The following is a 27,383-nucleotide window of genomic DNA, read 5'->3' as shown; positions in this document are numbered from 1 at the left end:
TAGACCTTGGCTAAGTGATCTCTGTCCCTCTATGGGAATGACTCAATGTTGGCCACAGATAAGCAACGAACCGTCTCTGCGGTCAGAATCTCCTAGAGCATTTGCCGTCTGGATGCTCCCCAAACATCAGAAAGTGTCTTGAGCTCAGAATCAGGACGCAGACCTCCTCAGCAGAACCCTCCCCACTCCCTCCCTCCTCGCTCCTTGCCGTACCCCCTGCCCTCCCAGCTCCCTTACCTCTGTGACCAGCTGCAGGTCGTTCACGTAGTTCTCCTCTGTCACAATAAGCTCATGGATGTATCCTTGTCGCTTTCTTTCAGTTGGGGTCAACATATCCAAGAGATGTAAGTCTGAACACCCTGGAAAATACAACCATTTGGGAGAATGTAGCACAGTCTCGGGAAGCCCACACTTCACACAGAAGATCCTTGTGGCTGCTGGGCCCTGAGGCCTCGCTCCAGTCCAGCAGGGTTGTGGGCTGAAGTGTATCCTCCCCAGTAATATGTGGAAGCCCTTTCCCCGGTACCTGTGATTGTTACCTTATTTGGAAATAGAGTCTTTTCATATATAATCAAATGAAGATAAAGTCATACTCAGGGTGGGGCCCTGACCCTATATGATCAGGGCCCTTATGAGAAGAAGACACAGAGACAGACAGGCAGGACCTGGAGTGATGTGTCTCCAAACCAAGACACACCCTGAGCCTTCAGAGTGAGGCTGGCACCTGCCAACACCTTCATTGGAGACTTCTGGCCTCCAGGAATGTGTGGCAATACCTGTTGTTTTAAGTCCCTCCATTTGTGGTGGTTTGTTATAGAAACTGACACAGGCGGCACACTCCTGCTTCATCAGAAACACGAAAATAACGTGAAAATAAAACACTCAGTGACGACTGGCCAAAACTCCTGAGGGCTCACGCCATGTCAGGTGGTGAACTGCATTTAATGCTCAAGTATTATACTAAAATTATCCCCATTTTACAGACAAGGACACTGAGGTTTACACAGGTTGACCGGCCCCAGCTCTCTCAGCTCAGAAGTGGTGAAGGCAAGAGCCGAACCCTGAGACTTGGGCTGCAGGGGCTGTGCTCTATCCCCGAGCTCCAGGAGGCCACGTGTTATCTATGTTGAGGTTGGTTTGTGGAGGATGAGGTGGCTGTGCTGAGGCTCTGATGGTCCTGGGGACCAGGCAGATGCAGGGTGCCTCCCGACAGCACTGGGCACACTCTTCTGCACAAGGCTGCTGCCTTGCCCCTGGGGCAGCTGAGCAGCAAGCTTGCCACAGACAGGGTAGTCCCTCCCACTGCAGAGAGCCTGGCATGAGACCACCACGGAGGCCAAGGCTGCCCGAGGGGGAAGGGCTACTCCGCTGCCCTGAGATGGTGCCCACACTGGAAGTGGAGCTAACTCATGACTCTGCTCACTTAGCTTGTTATTTGGGGTTTTGTTTGAATGTTTGAGCCTTCTGCCCCAGACACACTGGAATAAGCAGGAGGGAGGCTTGGTTCTTGGGGGCATCCCATGTGCAGGCCTGGGCCCACCTCTCCTTTTTGTCAGAGGTTCTTTATTTAATCACAGAAGCCAGACTTGGAAGACAGACCCAAAGGTGTCCCGAATGCAGGTGGGAGGGTCCGGGCTGAATCCCCTTTACTTGTTCTTCCCATCCTCTCTGTTCCCCTCAAGGGGGCGCAATGGAGCACAGTGCAAAAACCCCTGCTGGGGACCAGTAGCTGTCAAAGCGTGGTCCCTAGGCTGGCAGCATCAGCGTCACCCAGGAGTTCGCTAGAGACGCCCCTGCTGAAGTGACTCTGGAGGTGGGGGCTGGGCATCTGTGATGTAACAAGCTCTCCAGGGAACTTTTTTTTTAGGTGCACTGATGTTCGAGAAGCCTGCTCTGGACTAGCAGGGGTTCCTTGAGTTTCCATCTTCCCTCGAGGGAGTTATCTGAGGTCATGACTAATCTAGCCTATATGCTGAAAGCTTCTGCAAATCGTGTGGTCCCTCTGCGGCAAATGATGTCAGAGCTTTCTTGGCAATTGCTTTGCTGCTGTAGAGGCTACCTCTCGGGTTGTGGTGCTTCCAGACCTTGGTTTTGTCCCTTCTCTGGGCTAGTTGTTCTTTCTGGATGCCGTAGCTTCTCTTGCTGGGACAGGAACATCCCAGGACCAGCTGGGAAAGCGGCAGGAATGAGCCATCCTTACGTCAACACCCTGACCTCACTCAGAGTCCCCTGCCCTGAGGTCAAGCAGAATTCCCCAGGGCTGCGCGTTGAGCTCACACCTTTGCACAGGTCTGCAGATGCGTCTGAGCTTGGGCCCTCTGCTCAGCCACAGGTTTGGGCCAACTGTTCTTCCTGCCTCAGGGCATAGATTGTCTTTTATTAAAACAGCTGCTCCAACAATGAACTCTCAGGAAGGAGGCAGGCCACAGGGCTCACTGATTCCGTTCAGCCGAGCTACTGTGTGAGCTCGCGTTTGCAGGAAGCTAAATGATGTCTCCGAGTTCTTTGACTTTTATTGGGAAGGTCACCCAAGAGACACTCGAGTCTGGGGGAAATATATCTTGTTCCTGCCCTTTTCCCCCCACTCTCCTGTGAGGGAGTGAAAGGGCCCAGGCCTCAGGTCATTTCTTGTTAAAGGGCTGAATGCAGCCCCTGCATTAGGCAACCTGGATGCCCTCTCATGGAAGCAGAGTCCCTGGAGTGTTCAGGACGTTCCATTCTGCAGGGAGATTAGAATATTGGCACAGAGTGGTAGCTCTAAAAGTCACCGCACAAACACGGTGCAGTGACATTTGCAGCCACAGAAACATCAGGCCAGTGGTGGCCACTGGCTGGGCCAGTTTTCTGAATGTCCCTTTGAGGATGTCCCACCGTTGCCTTGGAGAATCTGAGGGATATTATGGGTTCTTGCTGCAGCGAGTACACGTGTACAATGCACACATTTAGGGCACGCTTTTATCGGGTTCACAGGCCCTTTTGAAGACTGTTCATAGATCTTATTCATTCATTGGGCAAATATTTACTGATGTCCTACTATGAGGCTGGGACTAACCACTCTGGGTGCTGGGGATTCAGGACAGAAGAGGAGAGGCTTCAGCCCTCCAGGGTATAGCTAAGAACCTGGGGGTCTGGTGGTCTTCAACAGGGGGCGGTACTGCCCCGCCCTCCACTGAAGGTGGTACTGCTCCTACCATGCTGAGGTCAGTACTGTCCCCACTCCCCAGAGGCTGAGGTTGCACTGCACCCCACTCCAGCACCAGGGCTGAGAGTGTGTTCTTGGTTGTCATAGTGGAATCTGGCAGGCTGGCCAGGGCTGCTAAATGACCCACAACATGCAGGACACAGAACTGCCCACCTCAAATGCCAGTCGAGGAACACCCTGTAGAGAAACACTAGCGTTACTTGAAACTGACAACCCGACCAGAGTTCCAGTCTGCAGCATGGAGGTGCGAGGGGCCAGCAGACACGCATAGAATGATGTGGAATCAGAAAGAAGGACCTATGAGGAAAAGTCCTGGCTTGCTTTGGATTTCAGAAGTTCTTCTGAGTCTTCAAGTTTTACACGGCGCAGGTTGTGAAGAAGCTCAGAACCAGAGCAACAGCAGAAGGCTCAGGGTAAATTTGGGCCATTTGTCCAAGAATCCTAGGAGCCTGGGGCCAGTTGGGGACAAGGTGGAGGGCTGCTGCATGGCCTCCTGCTTCAGGTAGTGTTGGCCTCTGGTCCAAACACTTTGCAAGGCCCAAGTCAGAGCTGATGGAGCTTGGAGTTCAGGGGAGGCTCAGGGCAAGTCTGGGCTGCTTGCCCCCACCAAATTCCACCTCTTGTAGGTCGACCTACCACCCTGCCTGGAGACAGGGGGATGGTCCTGATGGCCTCTGCACAACACAATGAAAAGCAAAGGTTTTGTGGGGAGAGTATTCTCTACATTATGTGCCAACGATGTTGGCTTGGAATTGTCTTTTTAGCCATCAAATTGACCCATGGGAGGCTGTTTTAAAACTTGCTGGTGAATGCCAGACCAAGAGAACCATTAAAGATTTGAAATAGGCACTTTGAACTCAAAAATATCCTTCCTTTGAAAATTTAATATTTAGAAAAACAAGTGAGTTTAAAAACTCCATTATTCAAAGTAGGGTAAATGGAAAAGACATTTCAAATAAAAGCGTTTTCTTTAGGGGTGGAGGGATGTGGCCCTTCCCTCCTTTGGGTCCTAGGATAAACATGGTTTCTGGCCCCCTTTCCCAGGGAAAAACGAGAGGAGAAAACACATCAAATGGTTTTCCATGAACATCTTGGTGTGACGGAGGGATTCTCAAAACTAACTGAAATCCACACGCAGCTGAAATAATATTGCAAATGACTCCAGGCGGTTACAAATGATCCCCCATTACAGCCCACATAAAATTCCTAATCTATGTGCCGTCCCTTAGAATGTTGTCTAGTTAGACACATTTACGAAATGCAGAGAGATGTGAAGGCCTTCTGGAAGGATTTTTTGAGTCTAGGCCCTGGAGGAATTCATGGAGAAAAAACCTTACCAATAAAAGGTCATCTTGCTACCCTCAACTGATATTCGTATGAACAGCATCATTTCAATAACTTGTTTTATTATAAAAGTAATACACAAACACACGCTGACTATTAAAATTTCAAGGGCTACAGAGCATTCACCCATCTCCACACCTCCAATTATTCTACCTTTCCCAACGAGAAGCAGAATTTTGAGAACGAAGCCAGCCCCCGCAGCCAGTTGCCCATTGAGCAAAGCAAATAAACAGACCTTGTTCCTGTATGAAAGGGGCCAAAATATACAATAAGCTGGTCCATAAATATTTATTAAGTTCCTCTGAAGTCCAAGAGATGTAGAAATAAGCAAGATACTGTCCTTGTCCTCAGGCAAACTCACGATCTTGGGAAAGACACAACAGGAACATTAAATTTAAAATATTAATAGCAAGCAGCTGGGCTTGGTGGCTTATGCCTGTAATCCCAGTACTTTGAAAGGCAGAGGCGGGTGGATTGCTTGAGCCCAGGAGTTCATGACCAGCCTGGGCAACATATCTACAAAAAATTTAAATTTTAGCCATGCATGTTCTTAATCCAGTCTATCATTGATGGACATTTGGGTTAGTTCCAAGTCTTTGCTATTGTGAATAGTGCTGCAATAAACATGTGGCACATATACACCATGGAATACTATGCAGCCATAAAAAGGGACGAGTTCATGTCCTCTGTAGGGACATGGATGAAGCTGGAAACCATCATTCTGAGCAAACTCTCGCAAGGACAGAAAACCAAACACCGCATGTTCTCACTCATAGGTGGGATTTGAACAATGAGAACACTTGGACAGAGGGTGGGGAACATCACACACTGGGGCCTGTCGTAGGGTGGGTGGAGTCTGGAGGGATAGCATTAGGAGATATACCTAATGTAAATGATGAGTTAATGGGTGCAGCACACCAACATGGCACATGTATACATATGTAAAAAACCTGCACGTTGCACACATGTACCCTAGAACTTAAAGTATAATAATACTTTTTAAAAAATTAGCCATGCATGGTGGTACATGCCTGTAGTCCCAGCTACATGGGAGGCTGAGGCAGGAGGATTACCTGAGCCCAGGAGATGGAGACTGCAGTGAGATATGATAACGTCACTGCACTCCAGCCTAGGCAACAGAGCAAGCACCTGTCTCAAAAGAAAAAGAAAAAAAAAAGAAAAAAGAAAAGAAACGAGAAAAAAAAGAAATTAAAATAGCAAGCATTAAAAGAAGAGCCCAGGCTGGGTGCGGTGGCTCATGCCTGTAATCCCAGCACTTTGGGAGGCCGAGGCAGGTGGATCACATGAGTTCAGGAGTTCAAGACCAGCCTGGCCAACATGGGGAGACCTGGTCTCTACTAAAAATACAAAAATTAGCTGGGCATGGCGGCAGGCACCTGTAATCCCAGCTACTCGGGAGGCTGAGGCAGGAGAATCGCTTGAATCCAGGAGGCAGAGGTTGCAGTGAGCTGAGATTGTACCACTGCACTCCAGCCTGGGTGACAGAGGGAGATTCTGTCTCAAAAAAAAAAAAAAGCCTGTGTGCTGTGCTGATGGTGGAGACAGTAGGACCTCAGAAAGCAGCAACTCCTCATGCTGAGGGGAGGCTTCCTCGAGGGCCCTCCTGAGGCTGGGTCTCCATATGGCTGGGGAGGTCAAGACCATATACTGGGGGGTACGGCACCAGCAGGAGCAAGCCTTCACCCAGGTGCCAGGTCAACACAGAGACACTGCAAAAGATAAGGTGGAAAGCGGGGAAAGGCCAGATGACAGGGTGATGGGGATTGTGATGCCAGAACTAGAGTTCAGAAACAACATGTGGAAGGATCCGGAGAGAGAGCAATAAGCAAGCCCAGGCGATGGCTTTCATCTTTAAGGGAAAGGATCTACCAACGTCTCTGGGGAAGTTCAGCCCAAATCCTCCAGCTAAATGGCCCCGGATCAGCAGGATCTATGCTACTTGGGCTCCTGGAGGTCCTGTCTATACTGTAGGCTTCTCCCCATGGCCCGAGTCTCTCCTGCCAGGTGAGCCCATGCACCCCAGGGCTGCACTGGCTTCTCCCGGGCAAATTAATCTAACTGCACTCCCTTCAACATCCTGGGCCTCTCCTGGCAGGTGTGGGGTGGTCTGTCGTGTAGGAAAAGTAGATGAAGCCATGTGGATGTGACGTGAAGAAAGTTCTCTGGCCAAACACTATGTCCATTTACCCTGCAGCTGATGTCTGAAACCCCAGCGTTCTCCAAGCCGTGAAGTCGTGTCCCGCTGGGAAGCAGCATCTGCGCTCGGCCCTGGGGTTCGGTGAGAAGGAGGCAGGCCGGGTCCTTGTCCTCTGGGAGCCTGCTGGTTGCTAGACCTGGGCGTCCCGGGCCAACTTGGATCCTTGCTGAGTTGCAGGCACTTCGCACAGGGTATCACGCCGAGCGGTTATTAGTCCTTGAGACCTCGGAGTTGCAAATCCTCAAGACGTGGTTTTTATGGGGGTCTGGAGAAGCCGATGGGCACAGAGGTGAGGGAGAAGGAAGGCCACCGATGGCACCAGAGATCCTCATGGGTCCAGCAGAGCTCAAGCATCCACCCCAGCCTGTCCTGGGGACCCCCCTTGCCCCATGTAGCTGGGTCCTCAGGAGGCTTCCACTCAGATGTAACCCAGATGCTTAAAGTGCCAATGTAACTCCAAATAAGCTTTGTTTTCTCCCAAGGAGGGGAGTCCAGTCCACAGGGGTTGCCAGGCAGTTTAATGACTGCTGAGAAGTGGTGAAGATCAAATTCTTCTTAGGGATAAATCATCTCTTAATTTTCCATAAAAATGCACATTTTGGAGAAAGGGCGTATCATTCATAGCTTTATAATGGGTGCTGGAATCCTGGCACAGCTCTACATCCTCCATAGTAGGCATGCTTCAGCTCATTCCAGGCCCCTTTCAAGTCCCACCCCGGGTTTTCCTTCTTTCTGACTTCCTGTTTTCATTGTGCCCTCTCCTGTAGTATGAGTAGCTCCTGTTAATAAGTTTCTTTGCCGGGCGCGGTGGCTCAAGCCTGTAATCCCAGCACTTTGGGAGGCCGAGACGGGCGGATCACGAGGTCAGGAGATCGATACCATCCTGGCTAACACGGTGAAACCCCGTCTCTACTAAAAAATACAAAAAACTAGCCGGGCGAGGTGGCAGGCGCCTGTAGTCCCAGCTACTCGGGAGGCTGAGGCAGGAGAATGGCATGAACCCGGGAGGTGGAGCTTGCAGTGAGCTGAGATCCAGCCACTGCACTCCAGCCTGGGCGACAGAGCGAGACTCCGTCTCAAAAAAAAAAATAAGTTTCTCTGGTACAAAGGTAGACTGGAGTGTTATAATGAAAGTACAAATGCATTTTGATTGGAATACGAGGGAGAAGGCTGTTGGTTTTTGTTTTATTTGTATTTTTAACTTTCGTGGGTACATCATAGGTATATATATCAATGGGGCACATGAGCTATTTTGGTTCAGGAATGCAATATGTAATAATCACATCGTAAGAATGGGGTATCCGTCCCCTCAAGCATTTATCCTTTGTGTTACAAACAATCCAATTACACTGTTTTAGTTATTTTTAAATGTACAATTAAATTACTATTGTAGTTCCTCTGTTGTGCTATCAAATACTAGGTCTTTTTTTTTTTTTTTTTTGAGACAGAGTCTTGCTCTGTTGCCCAGGCTAGAGTGCAGTGGTGCAATCTTGGCTCACTGCAACTTCCACCTCCCAGGATCAAGCAATTCACATGCCTCAGCCACCCGAGTAGCTGGGATTACAGGCATGTGCCACCATGCCCAGCTAATAGTTGTATTTGTAGTAGAGATGGGGTTTCACCATGTTGGCCAGGCTGGTCTCGAACTCCTGGCCTCAAGTGATCCATCTGCCTTGGCCTCCCAAAGTGTTGGGATTACAGGCATGAGCCACCGTGCCCGGCCAAATACTAGGGATTTTTTGTTTTTGTTTTTGTCTTTTAGACAAGTTTTGCTCTGTCACCAAGGCTGGAGTACAGTGGTACAATCTCAGCTCACTGCAACCTCCGCCTCCTGAGTTCAAGTGATTCTCCTGCCTCGGCCTCCCGAGTAGCTGGGACTACAAGCACATGCCACCACGCCTGGCTAATTTTTGTATTTTTAGTAGAGACAGGGTTTCACCATGTTGGCTGGGCTGGTCTCAAACTTCTGACCTCAGGTGATCCGCCTGCCTTGGCCTCCCAAAGTGCTGGGATTACAGGTATGAGCCAACGCGCCCGGCCAAATACTACGTCTTATTCAAGGGGGCCTGTTGTTTTGATGAGAAAGATTTGAAAATATTTAGCAGGGGAGGAGGAATTTGTGTTGGACTTCAGCCGGCTAATATTGCTGTTGGGGGGACTGCAAGCAGTGGTTAGGGATTCAAATGGAGGAATAACGGGAGTAAACAGAAGTTGGAGTTGGGGGCGTGGAGCCCTGGTGGGCAGGTGCAGAGGAGGGAAGCAGGCTCTGCGAGATGGTGAGTCCTGGGCATTAATGTGGAATGCCACTCAGAGCTCGTAATGCCGGGTGCTGCACATGTGTGGACTCATGGAGTCCTCACCAGGAATCCTATGCGGTAGCTATACTGTTGTTATTCCCCACTGAACAGACAAGGAAACTGAGGCACAGGGAGGGTAAGTCAGTTGATAAATGGCAGAGGGAGTCTGACCCTAGAGCTCAGGCTCTTCTCTGGAGACCTCTTCCTCCTCACTGGTGCGCTGGTGCATTAGTTTGCTCAGGCGGCCGTAACAAAGAACCACAGACCCAGCAGCTTAAACAACACGTATTTTCTCATGGTTCTAAAGATACAAAGTCCAAGATCAAGGTGACAACAGGGCTGGTTCCTCCTGAGGCCTCTCTCCTTGGCAGGGTCTTTCCTCTGTGCATGCAAATCTCCAGCATCTGTGTGTCCACACTTCCCCGTTATTAAGAGCACCCATCAGATGGAATTAGGGATCACCCTAACAGCCTCGTGTTCACTTCATCACCTCTTCAAAGAATTTATCTCCAAATGAAGTCATATTCTGATGTCCTGGGAGTTAGGGCTTCAACGTGTGAATCGGAGGGACACAGTTCAGCCCTAACAGGTGGGGAAGTCCAGTCGAGAACGCTCTGGCAGCAGAGCTGGGAAGGTCTTGGCTGGGTTTCAGGGGATCAGCGTGGCAGCTGTGTGTGGGTGGCATGGATGGGGTTGTGGCCCTAGAGTTTGGCCGCATACTGGGGTCACCCAAGGAGTTTTTAACAATCCCAGTGCCCCTGCTGTACCCCAGACCAACTAAACCAGACCGGCTGGAGTGGGGCCCAGGCATCTGTTATCTGTGAAGTTCCCATTGTGCAGCCAAGAGATCAGAGGAAAGATGGCCTGGAAACCAAGACAACTGGCGCAGAAAGGGAGTGGGATTTGGAAACCGATCTGTCCAGGCCCAGGGAGCATGAGAGCTGCCACAACTGCTGAGCTGAATCCAGCCCATGGCAGGCCACTCAAGCCATTGTGCGAGAGGCTCAATGGCTGTAGTCACAGAACGCCATCTCTCTGATCCCAGAGACCATGTGACACTCTGCTCCTGGGGCCCCCTGAAGCTGCGCCTCAGGCCACGCTGCCACCACTGACCCCCAGGCCTGGGGCTATGGCTTCAAAGGCTACTCTCTCTGCTCAATGCCCTCATTTTATGAATGGAACAGCAGATTCCAGCCATGTACGGTGACCTTCCCTATCAAGAATAAAATCTATGCTGGTGATACATCAGGAAATGGAATCATGAGGAAACCACCAGCTTTTCAAAGGGCAGGCCTGAGGGTGATCCTTACGCTTTTCTCTCTCAGTAGATTCCTGCAAGTTCAGGCTAAGAGGATGGGCTTGTCCTTGGAGCCCAGGGCTGGTGGGGACTGGTGGGAGATGGCAGTGGACAGTCTAGGCCAAGGCAGCCAGACCTTCTCTGAAAATGACCATTGGCTGACCAGTCCCTGGACAGCCCCAGCCCACAGGAAGTTCTGGAGGCCAGACCAGTTCTGAGCTGTCCAGAGGGGCAGATGGACTTCTCATCTCGATGGAACTTTCTTCAGAAGGGTCTAAGCACACATGGCCTGCTCCCTGGGGTCGGTCTCTCCTAACTTAGCAAACTGATCCCCTAGGAACTCAAGAGGCAACCTGAGCCATGACATTTCCTGCTCATTCATGGCAGCTGCGTAGATCCACAGGGGCCCCTGCTTTTGTGGGGCTTCCATTTTGGTGGGGGAGACAGAAAACCAAATACATACATAAATAGACAGTACTGAAGGTGCTTATAAGAACGATGAAGAACAATCCCTATGCTTCATAAGCTCACTTCCTGTTTTGAGGTCTTTTCATGAGAATTTATTCTTTAAATGATGGTGCCTCGTTTACCATTCCCTTTCCTCCTGGGGAGGGAAACCCAAGTACAGGTTTTGTGTTGGGTTCCAGGCTACATGCAGCAGGGAGAATGAACACTGTGATGTGTTCTGCCCCTCACACCCTAGCTGGGGACGAAGGACCAAGCCTGTGGAACAACAGGTGGGTAGAAGGGCAACCCAGGACTGTCTGCCACAGCACTTCCTGAGCAACTGGCAAGAATGAGGTGCCAAGGGGATATGCACGTGTGGGAGGTAGGCCCTACCCTCTGGTTTATAATCAGTGGGGAGGCAGGGTACCCCACAATAAGACAACTATACAAGGCAAGGTACCATCGCTGTTCATAAGTGTTGTTACCATGGAGGTCTTAATGGGATGTAACAATCCACAAGATTTGGGCCCTGCCTCCATGAAGCTCACAGTCTAACTGGGGAGGTGAGAGTGTCTATGTATTTCTGTATCGGCCTTTCTATCTAGTCATCTTTCTGTGTGATAAGGAATTCAGGAAAGAGCTGAGTTGTTACAAGTTAATGGAGGAGGAGAGGTGGCAGCGAAATTAGGAGGGGTGAAGGCAGGTGGGCAGGAAAGGCAGGGGAGGTGGGGCAAAGGCATTTGCAGCTGGGGCGTACTAGTGGCTTAAATGAGACTCAGGAATCCTGGGGTGGTGGTGGAGGCTGATGTGATGGAGGGAAGGTTCTGGGTTGGGTGAGACTGCACAGAAGAGTGAGGCTAGATGATGAAGGAAGTCCCTGGACCCAAGCACCACCTCCCTATTGGACAGGTGGGAACCCAAGATCCCTGGGAGGTAGACAAAGGGGGTTGAGTCATGCAGTCTCTAAAGCTGGGGGAGGCTCCTTGTCCACACTACCTGCCTGCACCCCCATCACTTCTTGCTGACATGGGCCCAGGATGCCACAGTGGGCACCAGATGTGGGTTCCAACTCTCTCTGAGGAGGGACTCCCATGATGAAAATGGACCTTTCCATAAAGTGGTTTGGGGGGCCAAAGGGGATTTTTTCAACAGGGCCATTTGGAAATCCATGGGGGCAACAAAAGCCTGGACTTTCGTGACAGGTCATGACAGTGACACAAAGGTGGCAGAAAAAAGAAGGCTGAGCAGGCTCCCGTAGAGCAGCTCCATAACCAGCCAGCCCAGTTTCCCCTCTGCAAGCATAGAAGAATGCAGGGGTGAGGGAAGGCTTCCTCGAGGAGGTGACAAGTGAGCCATGCTAAAATTCAGCACACATAGGAATCAGTGAGAGGGAAGGCCAGAGGGCTGGAGAAGGGGGCAGATCAGACAGGGCTTGCAGACCAAGTAGATTCGGGTCTTTCATCTCGGAGGACCGGGAATCCCCTGGATGATTTTAAGCATAAGAAGCGATGTTTTTAGAATAGCTCTCTGCCTGCAGCCTGGGGGAAGCCGGAAGGAGAGAGTGGGTGCAGAGAGACCAGGTCAAAGACTCAGCCATCCTTCTGCGAGGAGCAGGAGCAGGAGCAGCTCCTTCAGCCCTGGCCTTTGCACTTGCTGTCCCTTGGGCCCCTTGATCTTTGGACATGCCTCCTTTGCAGCCAGGTCTCCATCCCCCCTTCAGAGGGCCTTCCCAGGCCATCCTCTCAGCTGGATCCCTGGCCCCCCCGTCACGCTCTGTGCCACCTCATCCTTCACTAGCTGGAAACACCATTCATTTCTCTGCTGCTCGTCACCTGCTCGTGAAAGTTCTAGGCATCTCCTCTGCTTGTGTTCCACGGAGCACGGCCCTATGACGAGGAAGATTCCATATACCTCGGCCACGACTCTCAGTGGGCAGCGGGGGAGGTAAACAGGGTAGACTGGGCCCCTCCTGGGCTCATGGCCCACACAGCAGGAGGCAGGGAGAGGAGAAGACAGGATGCGGAATGGAAGGGGAGGCGGACAGGACTGGCAGATGTGCTTCTGAACCTAGAGGATGGGATGGAGTGAGGCATCCCACTGGATACCAAGTCCATGGAGGGCTGTTACTGAGGATTCAGTTGTGTGGGGCCTTGCCACGGGGCCTCAGGACTCCAAGGTAACGCTCCAGAGACGAAAGAGGCATCCCTGGCCTGGTCCCCTCTGCTGGGGCAGACTACAGGCTCGCTCTGCTGGGGGCCTAACAAACAGAGCGGAACCGCATGTCTGGATCTTGAGAGGCATCTTGGGGGTGCACGCAGTGGGCAGGGAGGGAGTTAAGCGTGCCTGGGGCAGCTCTCTGGAGACGGAGCTTTGGGGCAGCATCCCCCAGCAGCCCACGCCCCTTATCTAAGCTGGATGATTGCTTAAAAAATCCAGCAGCCGGCATCTCTAGGGGGCTGAACGTTCCATTCTTTGCTGGCAAGAGAACACAAGGCCACAGAATGCCGTGATGAGAAATAAAGGACCCAGTGACTCAACGCATTTGTGACAGGTTTATTGTGGAGCGCTGCATGGGCCTGCCAACACAGTCCAGACGTGACATTTAAAAGCCCTGCACATTCCATTTTCCCTGGTGGCCTCCCCACCGTCGACTGTGTGAAACACAGGCAGCTTGTCCACATCAACCAAGAGTCTGCTGAGTAGGCTCTGGTCTTTGGTCCAGAGGTCTCTGCACATTGCAGGAGTGCAGCGAAGGTGTTTAAAAAGCTGCTTGCTTCCACCGGTGGGCCTCCTGCTATCAGGAAAGGGGGCCGGGGTTCGTGCACAGATTGGTGCGGCAAATCTTACAATGAGATAGCTCAAAGATTTTAGGGAAGCCGTCCAATCTTTTCTCCCTGAAATTCCTAATCTATAAAAGCATGTTTTCTAAAAAGTCTTAAAAATGCACATAACCTACCTGCTGTTTTGGTTTAATACAAGAAGCCACTTGATCGGATTCCGTGATGCTCACTGACCAGGCACAAATGCCTTTTCTCTCCAATAAAAACAACAGCAACGAAGCTACTATTCTCTGCTTATTTTCTGCTAGATGTCATCATTATCTCTCCATATGTAAAACAGGTTACATAACTTGCCCAAGATCACACCACTAGTAAGTAGCAGAGCTGGCATTTGAACCCGTGCTCTGAGTCACCATCCTGGATTGCTTCTTAAGCCTCTATAAGGTCCCCAGATGCAGTTATGTGGATCCCCCCTCTGAATCACTATCTTCTTACAGGCAGGTGGCCTACAGGAAAATAGAATGTTCCAAAATCATAAGAGAAATGGAGTAAAATATTAGGCTGAACTTGTAGAGAAGCTGTGTTGTTATATACAGCACCATGTTTTTCTGGAGGCCAGGAATGAAAACTGAGAAGCTACAGCAGCACATGTTCTTATGTTTGGCTCAGACTGAGGGCATCTTAAGCAAGCCTGAGCCTTTGGCAAAATCGCCCAGTGGAGGCGAGAAGGACGAAGGGCTGAGGCGGGTCAGCACGGAGCTTGTGCATTGAAAATGTGTTGGAATCCTTACCAATGGCTCCAAACTCCCATGGCAACCCCAGCATCGAGGGAATCACATGAGGGAAGAGGGGCCCCTTCCTGATCTTTCCAAAGATGCAGCCACCAGTTCTGTGGAGGCAGGAGCTCTGGGACTATGGACACGTACCTGTCCATGTATGTACGCATCAAATGGTACACCTAGAACAAGGACTCGCCAGAGAGTTTGAAAAGCTGACTTGAGAACATCACTATGTTTCCCGAGACCCTCAATGCCCTCAGCTGTAGGTGCAGGCTTTGTGCTCACTGTTCTCTAAGATCTCGACTTCACTGAATAATCCACAGAGAACATCCTGCACTCCACCCCAGTCCAGACCTTTCCCCACTTTCTGGGTGGGGCCTGGGAAGCAGCGCAGTGGACCAGCGTGCATGAGTGTGTGGGGACAGGTAACAGAAGGGGGCAGGACAGCATGGGAAATGGGAGGGGAAAGCAGGGGTGTCAGGGGATTCATCCTCTCCCCGAGGGAAACAGCGTCCTTGATGAAAACTGGCAGACCAAAAGTGTTCTCCCCTCTCCTGGGTCAGAGTTCAGAGAAACCGCACCAAGAGGAGGAAGTATTCAGCTTTTAAAGACATGATAGGCTGAGTCAAAATAAGGAACACCTCTTTTGAGGCTTGCAATATCACTCAGAAGTGATGTGCCAAGCAGATGTGGAAATAGCAGCTGTCAGCTTTTGCCAGAATCTTCTATAACTGCGGTATTTATCTGCCTTCTGGCTGTACCCTGAACTCACCGTTTGACCTACTGTTACCAAGCTACAGATGTAGGCATTTAAGTCCCCTGAAAGTTGCTGCTCACTGCCTGTCACACACACACACACACACACAGTTGATATCATAAAACAATAGCATGGTAGCTGGTAGCTTCTAAGAGGTAGTATGCCCAATATTGAGATGCACGGACACTATATATATAGCTTATAGCTGATGCTCATTTTTTATAAACAAAACGTTTTTGTGAATCAGGTCATACACCTGAAAAATGCCTGGGGAGCTTTCAATTTACAGAATAGATTCTTCCTGAGAGTCTATGGAGCCCTCTGAAATGGAATAGCTCACTAGACATCAGGAGACACTCTGGAAGCCTGGTTTTTCCTGTGTGGGGTTTTCTTGAAGAAGTGCCCAAGAGCGGCCGGGCGCAGTGGCTCACGCCTGTAATCCCAGCACTTTGGGAGGCCGAGGCGGGCGGATCACGAGGTCAGGAGATGGAGACCACCTGGCTAACACAGTGAAACCCCGTCTCTACTAATAATACAAAAAAATTAGCCGGGCGCGGTGGCGGGTCCTGTAGTCCCAGCTACTCGGGAGGCTGAGGCAGGAGAATGGCGTGAACCCAGGAGGTGGAGCTTGCAGTGAGCCGAGATCACACCACTGCACTCCAGCCTAGGCGACAGTGAGACTCCGTCTCCAAAAAAAAAAAAAAAAGTGCCCAAGGGAACTCTGGCTGAAGCGAAACATTCACATAAGGCTACTGTGATCTTGGACTTCATTACGTCTCCCTATCCTACCAGACCCAAAATACCAGACATTTCAAAGAAGGAGCTATTTTTCCTTGCATTTTTGGGACCATTGGCATCCAATGTTGTTTCCATAAAAATTCTCTTGGGTATTTTTGGAACAAAAGAGAATTAATAGGATTAATGAAGCAGGACTGCGATTTGCTGTGCCCGTTCCCCAACTGTTACCTGGGTGGGGTGCTTCCCCGCCCTGTGATGGAGTGGAGACTTGGCCCAGACAACCGTCCCTGGTCCTCAGCCTCCTTCTTAGACCAAATGAGCAAGAGACTCCAGGAGCAGCCCCTTCCAAGGCCCCTGTTGCTTTTGGGAAGCTCACATCTAAAGGAAAAGGAAACTGGAGAGACAGCACGGTCTCCTCTCTGAGGGTGATGTGGTCTGTGTCAAAGCTGAGACTCTGGTGTTTTCTATAGTCACTGGTTGATTTCATTCACTCATTCAAAAATAGGCATTTTTTTTTTTAACCTAACCTACCATGTGCCAGGTGATGATATATTGTACTAGGATGAATTATAGATTGCTGTTTTTACAGGTAAGAATTGACAATTTCATATGGTTAAACCTAAGAGTGTTTTCCTAAATTAGTGTTACTTTTTTTTTTCATCAACGAAGGCATAGATAACCCAATCACTACTATTTGCTATGGTGGCCTGGGTCTGCCCAGGTTCCTTTTCAGAAACAGGGCAGATACCAGTTTCTACCATGCATGTAATGGTGAGATATTTTGTGACTTAATATAGGGCTAAGTTACTGCTTTAAATTGGCTTCTCCCAGACACCCTTTTATGCAGAGGCAGTTTGAGGCCTGGGCCACTTGGGGAGCTCAACCACCATGGCTCCCCAACTCTGCAGGCCCTGCTCTGCAGTGTGGAGAGGCAGCCGGCCGGAGGAGAGTGATTCGTAAGTGCGCAATGAAGACAATCTCTTTTGGACTCATCTTGTCTAATGCTACTGGAGCAAAACTGTACCCAAAGTTCACTTGCAAATATATTTACACAGACCAATATGAAATTAAATGATTTAATAATCAGTTAAAAAACAAAAAACGAAAACAGGCCGGGCGTGGTGGCTCACGCCTGTAATCCCAGCACTTTGGGAGGCCGAGGTGGGTGGATCACCTGAAGTTAGGAGTTCAAGACCAGCCTGGCCAACATTGTGAAACCCCATCTCTACTAAAAAATACAAAAATTAGACCAGGCGCAGTGGCTCATGCATGTAATCCCAGTGCTTTGGGAGGCTGAGGTGGGTGGATCACTTGAGGTCAGGAGTTGGAGAACAGCCTGGCCAACATGGTGAAACTCTGTCTCTACCAAAAATACAAAATGCAGCTGGACGTGGTAGTGCACGCCCATAATCCCAGCTACTCAGGAGGCTGAGGCAGGCGAACCCAGGAGGCGAAGGTTGCAGTGAGCCGAGATCGTGTCACTGCACTCCAGTCAGGGTGACAGAGTGAGACTGTCTCAAAAAAAAAAAAAAGCTAAAGAACATACAAACCAAAACCTGACACCTTTAAACTCTGAGGCCATAGGAGATACCTAGTATCCCTTCACTAATTTATTAGAAGATGCTTTCTTTCCCTTGTACTCAATTTTCTGTTAACCAGATTCTCTGTGAATATGATTCAAGTAGTTTAATACAGTACGATAGTGCAGAGTATGGGAGATAATAAACAAGAATAAGATTCTGAAATTTAAAAGAAAGGTTCTGAGATACTTTTGATGCTCCAGATACATGACATGAGCTTAAGTGATTAAATTTATTCAACAGGAGTTACTGGGGCAGCCTTTCTGGTGGTGAATAACCAGGTGAACATTAACCACAGTGGCCAGTGGGGTGAGACTTGCGCTTCTCAACCTCAGCTCTGGTGACATCTGGGGCCAGATCATTCTTTGTGGTGGAGGACTGTCCTGTGCACTGCAGGATGATGAGCAGCATCCCTGACTCTACCCATAGATACGAGCAGCACTTCCACTGGCTGAGAATCACGGGGTCCAATGGATACAACCAAACGCAAACTCAATGATTTGTAGGGGGAAAGCACAGCTTCCTGGGGGAACAACCCGTGTCAGCTTCACAAAGCTGGAGGCAAGCCTGGGGGAATGGCCTATGGTGAGGGCGCAGGGCCTCTGGAGTGAGTGAGGTAGAGTGTTATGGAGTAGTACCCACCTTGACAACTGCATCCCTTCCAGCCAAACTCAAGACTGGAGAAGCAACACTGGCTTACACAGCTGAAGGGGTCCTGGGGAAGAGATGGACTTGCAGACTCAACCATTGCTCCACAAGGGGGTGGCCTGGGGGACAGTGAGAAGGATCTCTCCACCCACCTCTGGGCCTTTGCATGTCCTGACAGCTCCATCTACGATAGCCACACCTCTCCCCCCGCTCCACCTGGCTCCTCCTTACTCTTCAGGTCTCAGCTCAAATGGCTTTCCCCGCCCCACCCCCTGAAGGTTCTCTGATCCTTTCCCTGCGGCCACCCTCCCCTGGCCCTGCCAGTCTGCTCAGCGGTGCCTCGCATCCAAACTTCTAGTGCAGAACTTGTCACCTTGTCACACACATACTGTGTATATTTATATGGATTGCAGGAGTTTGGTTTTCTGTTTGTTCCTCCCATTAAAATATGAACTCCATGAAGACAGAGACCCTGTTTCCATGGAGTACCACACTCCTCCCAGAAGCCAATGGGGCACCCGACACATGGTAGACATCCCCACCCTCCACCAATTATCTGCTAAATTGATGAGGGAAACCACTTTTCCACTGAATGGCAGGAGAGGTCCAATAAGTGAAGCTCATGAGGATGGAATCAACCATGTGGTCATTGCAGCAAACAGTGGCATCAATGTGGACGCTGGTTTATTTCTGCCAAGTGTGCCAGGTAGAAGCTGATCCCAGACAACAACATGGGACATGTGCAAGTTTCTGTCTTTACCCACATATTTTTGGGGGTGCTCACCAGTACCTTATTATGATACATCTTTTGGACAAATGGTTTGTACCCTGAGCCCAATTACACACCCTCAATGTGTCGACAACTTATATCAAAAGCCTGGGGAGACAGTGAACTGCTAGCCTGAGTGGTAGCGTTCTATGCTTCAAAACTGGTATTATAAAGAATGATGGTTTGCATACTGATCAGGGAGGGTGGAGAGTAAGGGGACAGGGAGGGCTGTTCAACAAAGACTCGGCGAGCCTCTGATTAAGTCTGTACTTCAAAGAGCACAGGCCATGGTCGACACGCGGGCAGCAAGCACACTGCTGACATCTAGTCTGCTTGGTTCCTCACCACCACTGCCAGGTTCCAACATCAAGAACACAGAGACATTTCCGTCTAACTTTTATATGAAGAATTTAATTATCTATACACGCAACTAATTCAAAAGGTTGTATTACAGTTGTTAAAGCCGCAGGTTTATATATTTATATATTTTACATTCATATCCATGAAAATACTGAAGCGCAACTGAACGAGGAGGAGAGGTCCTCGCTCTCTGCACCATGTGAAAGGAGAAGGACCCCTACACGACCACCAGCACAGCCTCCCGACCACCGGGAGAACGCGAGGGGAGTGCGCGTTACAGAGTCTTTAGGAGGACAGCTAGATTGTGCTTGAGGCTCCCCCTGCCCCATTTTCTGTGCCGTGAGCAGCAGGCATTTTTATTGAGAGCTTCCAACTAGTGTTTAAAAGACAAACAGGGCTTCGGCTACAGCATATCTAACACACAAACCGACCATGAGCTCCATTTCATATTAATCTGTAGAAATTCCACAGTCTAGTTAAAAAATGTAAACATTGGAAATTAATTGCAGGGAGATTTCTATACATTCTTTCTTGTCAAGAAAATTACTTGTTCAAAATAGGTCATTCCATGAAAAGTAATTGGAATAAAACTTCATGTAACAGAGACTAAAAAGAGATTGTGGAGATCGTTGATCCTAACGACCTCAACGGTGTTGTCTACTGATTTTATGCGATGCAAACACGCAAAATTAAAAACCTCAAACAAAACACCAACTCAACCAGATAAATCTGAGACCAAACAAAAACAGAGTGCTTTCTCATGTGGCTACAGGGTCACTGTGCAAAATCAAATCAAATGCAATATGATTAGAGCATCATACAAGGTAATAGCTTTGCCATGGAAAGAACTGATTTCTTATGTACAGGATGTATTACATGCTCAACAAGGTACAGCTGATACACACAAACAAGCACAAACACCTTCGCTTTAATTGGGCTCATTCTACACGTCTTTAAAACAGAGATACTGAACTCCTCTGCACTTCTATAGCAAGGGGGGAAAGCCCCAAACTACACAATTTAGTTGGTAACACTGGACAAAATGAAAAAATACATCAAGTCTCAGATTTATGGACATTTGGAACAATTTTTAATAGCACATGCAGCATTCCTTGATAGTGGGTCTTTTTGCAAAACCAAAATAGCAAAGAAGTCATTTATTTATTTTGTTTATTAAAAGGCTAAAATATATATTTAAAAATAATTTTAAAACTATTGAAAGCACCTGTGCAAAGGTGGGGGAAAGTCAATTTGAGTAACTAGGAAAGCCACAAAAGGACCCACTACCCTGTGTGTTTTTGTAATTTTTGCTCCTGTCTCTGCAAGTAATAACTCAAACATTGCGATCACATGCAACTAAGGTAAAATGAGGTAAACTGCTCTGCAGTGAGTTCTTCTACTCAGAAGGCAGTAGGTGATCATGCTGGAAGTCACATGATCAAGGCTGCATCTCCCATCATCCCTCTGGGCAGTGATATGGGATAGTGGGTCTCTTTGAGGACTTTCAAGCCTGAGGGGGGGATGGACAACATATGATTCCTAGAAAAAGGAGGAAAACAACACATAAGCAAAACAAAACAATGAGCAAAATTCAAGCTAGGAAAATGAGTCAGGCATGTAAACAGCATGGTGCCAAAATGATTTGAAAAAAAAAAAAAAAAAAAGGAAAAAGGAGGGAGGGGAGGGAGGGGACATGCTACAGAAGGAATGAAAATTAAAGAAAAATAAAACCCCACGAGTTAAACTCTTGCATTACAGAAGGTCTTCAAAGAGACGATTGCGAATGCAGCAATGGTCTAGCTTTAAGTTCTGCAAACAAAGCTCAGCAGAATCAGAGCAATGCTGCATGTTTTACCGGAAGATACCAGAGAGGCAAGGCGACAGAGCCACCAGGGCACTTACATTGCTGGCTGGGGTCCATGTCTGTGGTCAGCTTCACATAATTGGATGGGAAGAGCCCCACTTGTCCATTGACTTCCCCCTTCCACCAGTCGGGGTCCTCCTTGTTGAGGACGTTGATGATCTGGCCCTTGTTGAAGGCCAGCTCGTCGTCGTTCTGCGCAGTGTAGTCGTACATCCCAATCACCTGGCACACTGCAGGAGACAGGGCTGGGTGAGCGGCTGCACACCCACCGAAGAACGCGCAACGGGCACCGCGCAGCCGTTCAACATTCCCAGCTACTCTTTCTGTACTTTCAGAAGAGGGTGACAGTAGGTGGAACTGTTCTACTGGGCTTTTTGCAGTGTGGGCAATAGGGAAAGATGAAGAATTAAAAACCAAGACAACAGCAAAATTTTCACACTAAGTCTTTAGAGTTTTTTTTTTGTTTTGTTTTTAGTTTTTTGTTTTTGAGATGGAATCTCACTCAATCGCCCAGGCTGGAGTGCCGTGGAGTGATCTCGGCTCACTGCAAACTCTGCCTCCCAGGTTCATGCCATTCTCCTGCCTCAGCCTCCCAAGTAGCTGGGACTATAGGTGCCTGCCACCTTGCCCAGCTAATTTTTTTGTATTTTTAGTTAGAGACGGGGTTTCACCGTGTTAGCCAGGATGGTCTCAATCTCCTTACCTTGTGATCCGCCTGCCTTGGCCTCCCAAAGTGCTGGGATTACAGGCGTGAGCCACTGCGCCCGGCCAGTCTTTAGTTTTCATAATATCATCCTCTTTTTCATGTTTACTTGTCAGCAGAAAATGTACAGTGCTAATCGAGGGCTTTCGTTTCAAGTGCAGTGGAAGTCCTTTCTATTGCTGACTCCAGAAAGACCGGCCCAACCCCATCCCATCTTCTGCTGCACAGGACAGCTGTGTACCATGGGGACTTTACTATCATTTTTCCTTTTTGGTTTAAAGTAGAAGGTAATCATCATTTGACCTCCAAGAATCCCAAATCTTAGGGAGAACTAAAACTAGTGATTGATTGATTTATTATTTATTTGAGACAGAGCCTCGCTCTGTTGCCAAGGCTGGAGTGCAGTGGCACGATCTCAGCTCACTGCAACCTTCACCTCCAGGGTTCAACCGATATCTGGTCCTTCCAAAAGAGGCCTCAGCCTCTTGAGTAGCTGGGATTACAGGCATGCACCACTATGCCTGGCTAATTTTTGTACTTTTAGCAGAGACGGGGTTTCACCATGTTGGCCAGGCTGGTCTCGAACTCCTGGCTTCAAGAGAGCCACCCGCCTCGGCCTCCTAAAGTGCTGGGATTACAAGGCACGTGCCACCACATCATGCCTAAAACCAGTGTTTCAAACGATTTTTCTGCTGCTGTATCTTTGCGTCTCAAAATGTTGTCTTGAAAGAAATCTCCACCCTCAAGAACACTTTTTCTTTTCTCGTTTTCTCTCAAGCCTATAGGAGGTAAAACTGTTCTCATTCTTTGGCACTTCTACTTCAGATGAGTCTGCACCAACAGGTCACAGTCCCTGTGAATCTTTCTTAACCAGCATATATAAATAGGTTTAGGCTTTTCAAATTCTCCAGCTAATTCAATCATTTCAGCAACTGATTTCAGTGGGCCGGAGGAAGGGGCTGTACACGGAAGTGGAGGGATACTGACACATCTCCCCAAGGGACAGCAAACCCTGCGGGAACCACATTCCTCAGCCTACACGAGGCCACAGCTCAAGCAAAGAGGCCCAGTGGGAACTGGGGCTCATCACAAAATTTGCCCATCCTTTAATTTCTTGAGAAGGCTGCCAGGTTTTAATCTTATCTCACTGGGTACATACAGCACAGATATTTAACCACAAAGCATTGGAACAAAAATTCTACACTTTCCAGAAAAGCCAACCAAGAATGGCAGCTTAAAGACCTAAAACAGAAACCTGCTCCCCTGACCTCACCTCTCTCAGATCTTGCTGAAGCATCTAATTTGGTCCCTTCAATCAGAAAACAGCCAACTGGGCCAACTGCTGTGCTCTGTTCTTTTCCAGTCCTCCAGGAAAGTGTGTACAACATCCTGCCCGCCCAGCGGAGCCCCCTCTGCCCACAGTGAATGTCACAGGGGAGCTATTTTGGTCTTCAGTGAACACCACATTACAGCCCCCAACCCCCGTGGCCCCCAGCTCCATCTCCTGACCTACTGAGACCCCAGCCATTTATTTTTGGGTGTCCCTTTCTGTCACCTCACCCCCTAGCCTAAACCCCAATGTAAATAGCTGGAAGGAAATCAAGAGGAAAATGTGGCCTTAATGCCACAGCATTCATGACTCCTGCAGGAAGAGCGTTCCAACAAGGGTTCTGTTGTATGCAGCACAGAAAAGCCACTTAGATATCTGGTCCTTTCGAAAGACATATTCCGTATCACATTAGTTGGGTGTGAGTCCCAGCAAGTACAAGAAGTGCTTTAAAGCACATGTGAAAAACAACGTAAATATATTTAATGAGGAAATCAAGTGGAAAAACTCAAGTGAGATGCAGACCATTTTCCAGTTAGAAACGGGAAACTCCTTACCTGCCGCTAATGCTGTTGACTTAGGTGGCTCTGTTGGAGTGATTTTGCTTGTTCCAGGGCTTAGAAGTTTTACATAATTAGCTGGGAACCAGCCTATCTGGCGCTTTTTCCCACGTGCCTGGTAAGAAAATAATTACATCAAACACTTTTAAAGGCTCATCTTTTATAATACAGCTCACTTTATAACAGAGCAGTTATGTAAAGCTTACACATAACTGAACAACAAATGACATTAAGGGTAAAATCTATGGATTACTGTGTCACAAAAGTAAAACACCATAGCTAAAATTCAAACTGTGGCAATCACTGGTCAGCAAAGCCCAGAATGTTTTTGCTTGGGCTAGACCGTGTGGATCACAAAATCAGGGTATACCATGGATTGCCTGGGATAGAAAATTCTGCTCATGTAATGCTAGCACTCAGCTGTTAATTTCAGGTAATGCAGACATTATGGTTAATGCCAACACTGTATATGGGTTTTAGGAACAATAATAATAATGATGATGATGGCCATCAATAATACCGAGTACTACTTCTTTTTTTTTTTAAATTAATTAATTAATTTTTTTTTTTGAGATGGAGTCTTGCTCTGTTGCCCAGGCTGGGGTGCAGTGGCATGACTAGGCTCACTGCAAGCTCCGCCTCCCAGGTTCACGCCATTCTCCCGCCTCAGCCTCCGACTACCGGCACCCACCACCACGCCCGGTTAATTTTGTTTTTGTATTTTTAGTAGAGACGGGTTTCACCGTGTTAGCCAGGATGGTCTCAATCTCCTGACCTCGTAATCTGCATCCCTCGGCCTCCCAAAGGGCTGGGATTACAGGCGTGAGCCACTGCACCTGGCCCTCACTGAGTGCTTTTTATGAGCCAGGCCCTGTGCATTTATGTACACAATTCCAGAAGGATAGTACTATCATTATTCCCAATTTCCAGATGAAAAGTTGAGTGACAGCCCCAAGGTCACAGGCAGTTAGTGGCAAGCCAAGATGCACTCATGTGTCTGCATGCTGCTTTATGGGTAATATACATCAAGATGACACACATGCAGTACACACAGAACACAAGGAGGCTCGATGTTATTTTCACAAACCCGTAGGCCCATGTGATGGCCAAAGCCACATTTTTCACTGCCACTTCCTTCTCACTTAATTCAATCTGATTCAACGCAAGAGTCATCTATGCAGTGTTTCTGCACCATGCTGTTAGAAAGGGACAGTAGATGACTGTCCCTATAAACCCGGGGAGTTTACAACCAAGTTGGTGAGGCAGGTTTTGCAGTTAGGACACAATCCCATAAAAAGACTCGAGTTAGGGATCATGAGTCGGGCTTTGACTACCCTTCTGTACACCACCAAGGGAACCCAAAACTACTCGTGCATACACATGCATGCGTACACACACACACACACACACGTCTAGAAACAAGGCTCTGATCAAAACAGCAGCCTCTGGGGACAAGGGTGGGAGGGAGACATTTATATTCCCTCATAACTTTTGAATTTTAAACCATGTGACTATAATTACCTATTCCCCAAATAAGGAAATAAAACTAAAAGAAAACTTCCACCACATTACCTGTGCCCTCCCATCTGCCAATTTATCAAGAAGGATACCTCTGGGTCACTTTGAGAACACAGAGCAGGCTTCACTTTTCCTTGAGGTCTGACAGATTTCATCCCCTTGGCTCAAGGACTAAAGCTTTTGCGTTCACAGTGAACCTGCCGATGACTGAAGCCATTTGGTTACAAGTTTCCATGTCTGTCCACCGAGTGTACCACCATTCTGCCCGCAGTGACACCACTCTTTCCCACACCTCTGCAGCAGAGCACAGACCTCGCTGGTGTTTCCTCATTTGTGGATCCACACGGAGAGTCACTCTGGTGACAGCGCCAGGAGCTCTCCTGGGTCATGGCAACTCAGCCACTTTATTGTGGATCCTAAGAACCACTCAAACTCTCACTTTAGCACAGTGCTAGAGGTGTGGGGACTGAAAAATACGGCTGCTGCCTCCAAGGGGCTAGTCAGCTACAAGTGGAAATAAGAAATGTGCACAGAAAGCAAAGTAATATAAAATACTAAAGAGTGGTGCTGGCACGGGGCCACCGCTGGAGCTCAGGGGAGGAAGATGGCACTTCTGGTTGGGATGGTCACAGAGAGCTTCCAGAAGTGGGATCTGCCAGCTCTTGCGGAAGTGGAGAGGTGGGAGTCGGCTGGCCCCTGGCAAGAAATGTCATGAACAAAGGCAGCGAGGCGGAAGAGCAGGGGGTGTTGGTGTTTCCAAGAGGCTGGAGTGGAGACGTCATTGCTCAGCGGTAAGACGTGAGGCTACACTGGGGAGAGGGGCCCCGCAGGAAGCCTTCCCCTGGCTGGCGAGGAGGAAAGGCGGTGGGAGTCTTCCATGTCTCCAGAACAGGACAGGGGCATGATGCTGGCAGGGCCAATGGGTGACACAGCACAACTCTAAGCAGGGAGTGGGACCTGAGGGTCTAAGGAGGCCTCTCCCTCCCCAGCACAGGAGAAGGCATGTTGATAAAAAGGAGTGGATTTTCAGGCCTCCAGAGGTCAGACTCCTGAACCAGTGAGTAGCATCTGGCCAGCACTTCTGGAAAGGACAATTATGGGTGTCCACCAGCGAGCTCCCCAGGGGAAGTTTCATCTTTAGTTACACTCCAGGTTGTGCCTTCTATTCTGGCCAAGATGCATTTCTTATATATTCAGCTCTCCAGTGTGGCTCTTCCTGTCCCGGCCTCAGGCTCACCTCCACAGAGTGGTAGACGGGACTGTGTGAGACCCGAGGCCTTCCCCAGCAAGGCCTTCTTCCTTCATGCTCCTGCTGTTCTAACCCCCATTCCTCAGCACCCGAGGGTCTGTCTTCCGTGGCTAGCCCACTGCACGGCAAAGGTTTCCTGCCTCCCTCTTCCCCCTCAAACTTATGCAGTTCCATACCGTCCTGCTCATGGGCAGACAAATACCAGCAGATTGGGGAAGTCAGTCTACAGGCCCACTAATGGCCATCGAAGGGTTCCCATAGGCCCCTTCCTCACAAAGCATTCCAGAAACTATTCCTTCCTATATCTGGCCAAGTCTTACTGAGGCCCCCTGTGTTACGCAGAGGTCCACGTTCAACAAAGGCCAGAGAGACGGACAGCTGCTGGGAAATTCAACCCTTCCACAGGCCCCACGTGGGCAAGCCAGGGAGCAAGCCCTGTCCTTCAGTAAGTTATGAAGCAGGTGGCCAGGTGCCCACCTGGCGGTCTGAGGCTGATCTTCACTTTGGATGGGGGAGGATGTGCGGACAGAGACACACTTTCCATATGAAAAGTCAGCCGGCTTACCTCTCAAGTAACTGCTGTAGTAGTAACTTTTTAAAGGCAACTTTTTATTTAGAAATGATTTCAAACTCACGTAAAAGTGGCAAGAATAAGAAAAGCACACAGAACACCCATAGGCCCTTTACCCGAATTCACCTACTGTTAACACTCGGCGGGTGCCAGCTGCTCCCTCATTTGTGCGCTTTCTCTCTCCCTCCCCACCCTCTTCTCTGTAAGTTCTTTTTTTGAATCATCTGATTGCAAGTTGCTTACATCTTAACTCTTTACCCCAAATACTTCAACGTGTATCTCCTAAAAATAAGAATATTCTCTTATATAACCACAGTACAGTTATTGCTTTCAGTAAATTTAACACCGGTACAATAATTTTGTCTAATCTAGTGT

The 27,383-nt window shown here is 48.9% G+C and overlaps 1 protein-coding gene across 3 annotated transcripts in view; it reads right to left on the bottom strand.

Moving 5' to 3' along the window:
• The window catches only part of ITSN1 (intersectin 1), a 251,948-nt gene that overhangs the window by 31,418 nt on the left and 193,147 nt on the right, over window positions 1–27,383 (bottom strand). For 2 of the 3 annotated variants that reach the window (XM_033232369.1, XM_033232370.1), the window contains 3 exons: window positions 23,668–23,785; window positions 21,119–21,310; window positions 19,248–20,755 (listed from right to left, as the gene is read on the bottom strand). In XM_033232369.1, the coding sequence (XP_033088260.1) occupies window positions 20,754–20,755; window positions 21,119–21,310; window positions 23,668–23,785 (312 nt within the window). In that variant the 3' untranslated portion in view covers window positions 19,248–20,753. Of the gene's footprint in view, window positions 1–237; window positions 360–19,247; window positions 20,756–21,118; window positions 21,311–23,667; window positions 23,786–27,383 lie in introns of those variants that run through there. The other variant, XM_033232372.1, reaches the window with a different exon arrangement.

This window comes from Trachypithecus francoisi, unplaced genomic scaffold (assembly GCF_009764315.1).
Source record: "Trachypithecus francoisi isolate TF-2019V2 unplaced genomic scaffold, Tfra_2.0 Lachesis_group14, whole genome shotgun sequence".
In the NCBI taxonomy this organism is placed as follows: domain Eukaryota; kingdom Metazoa; phylum Chordata; class Mammalia; order Primates; family Cercopithecidae; genus Trachypithecus; species Trachypithecus francoisi.
This window is presented reverse-complemented; position numbering and strand designations above follow the sequence as displayed.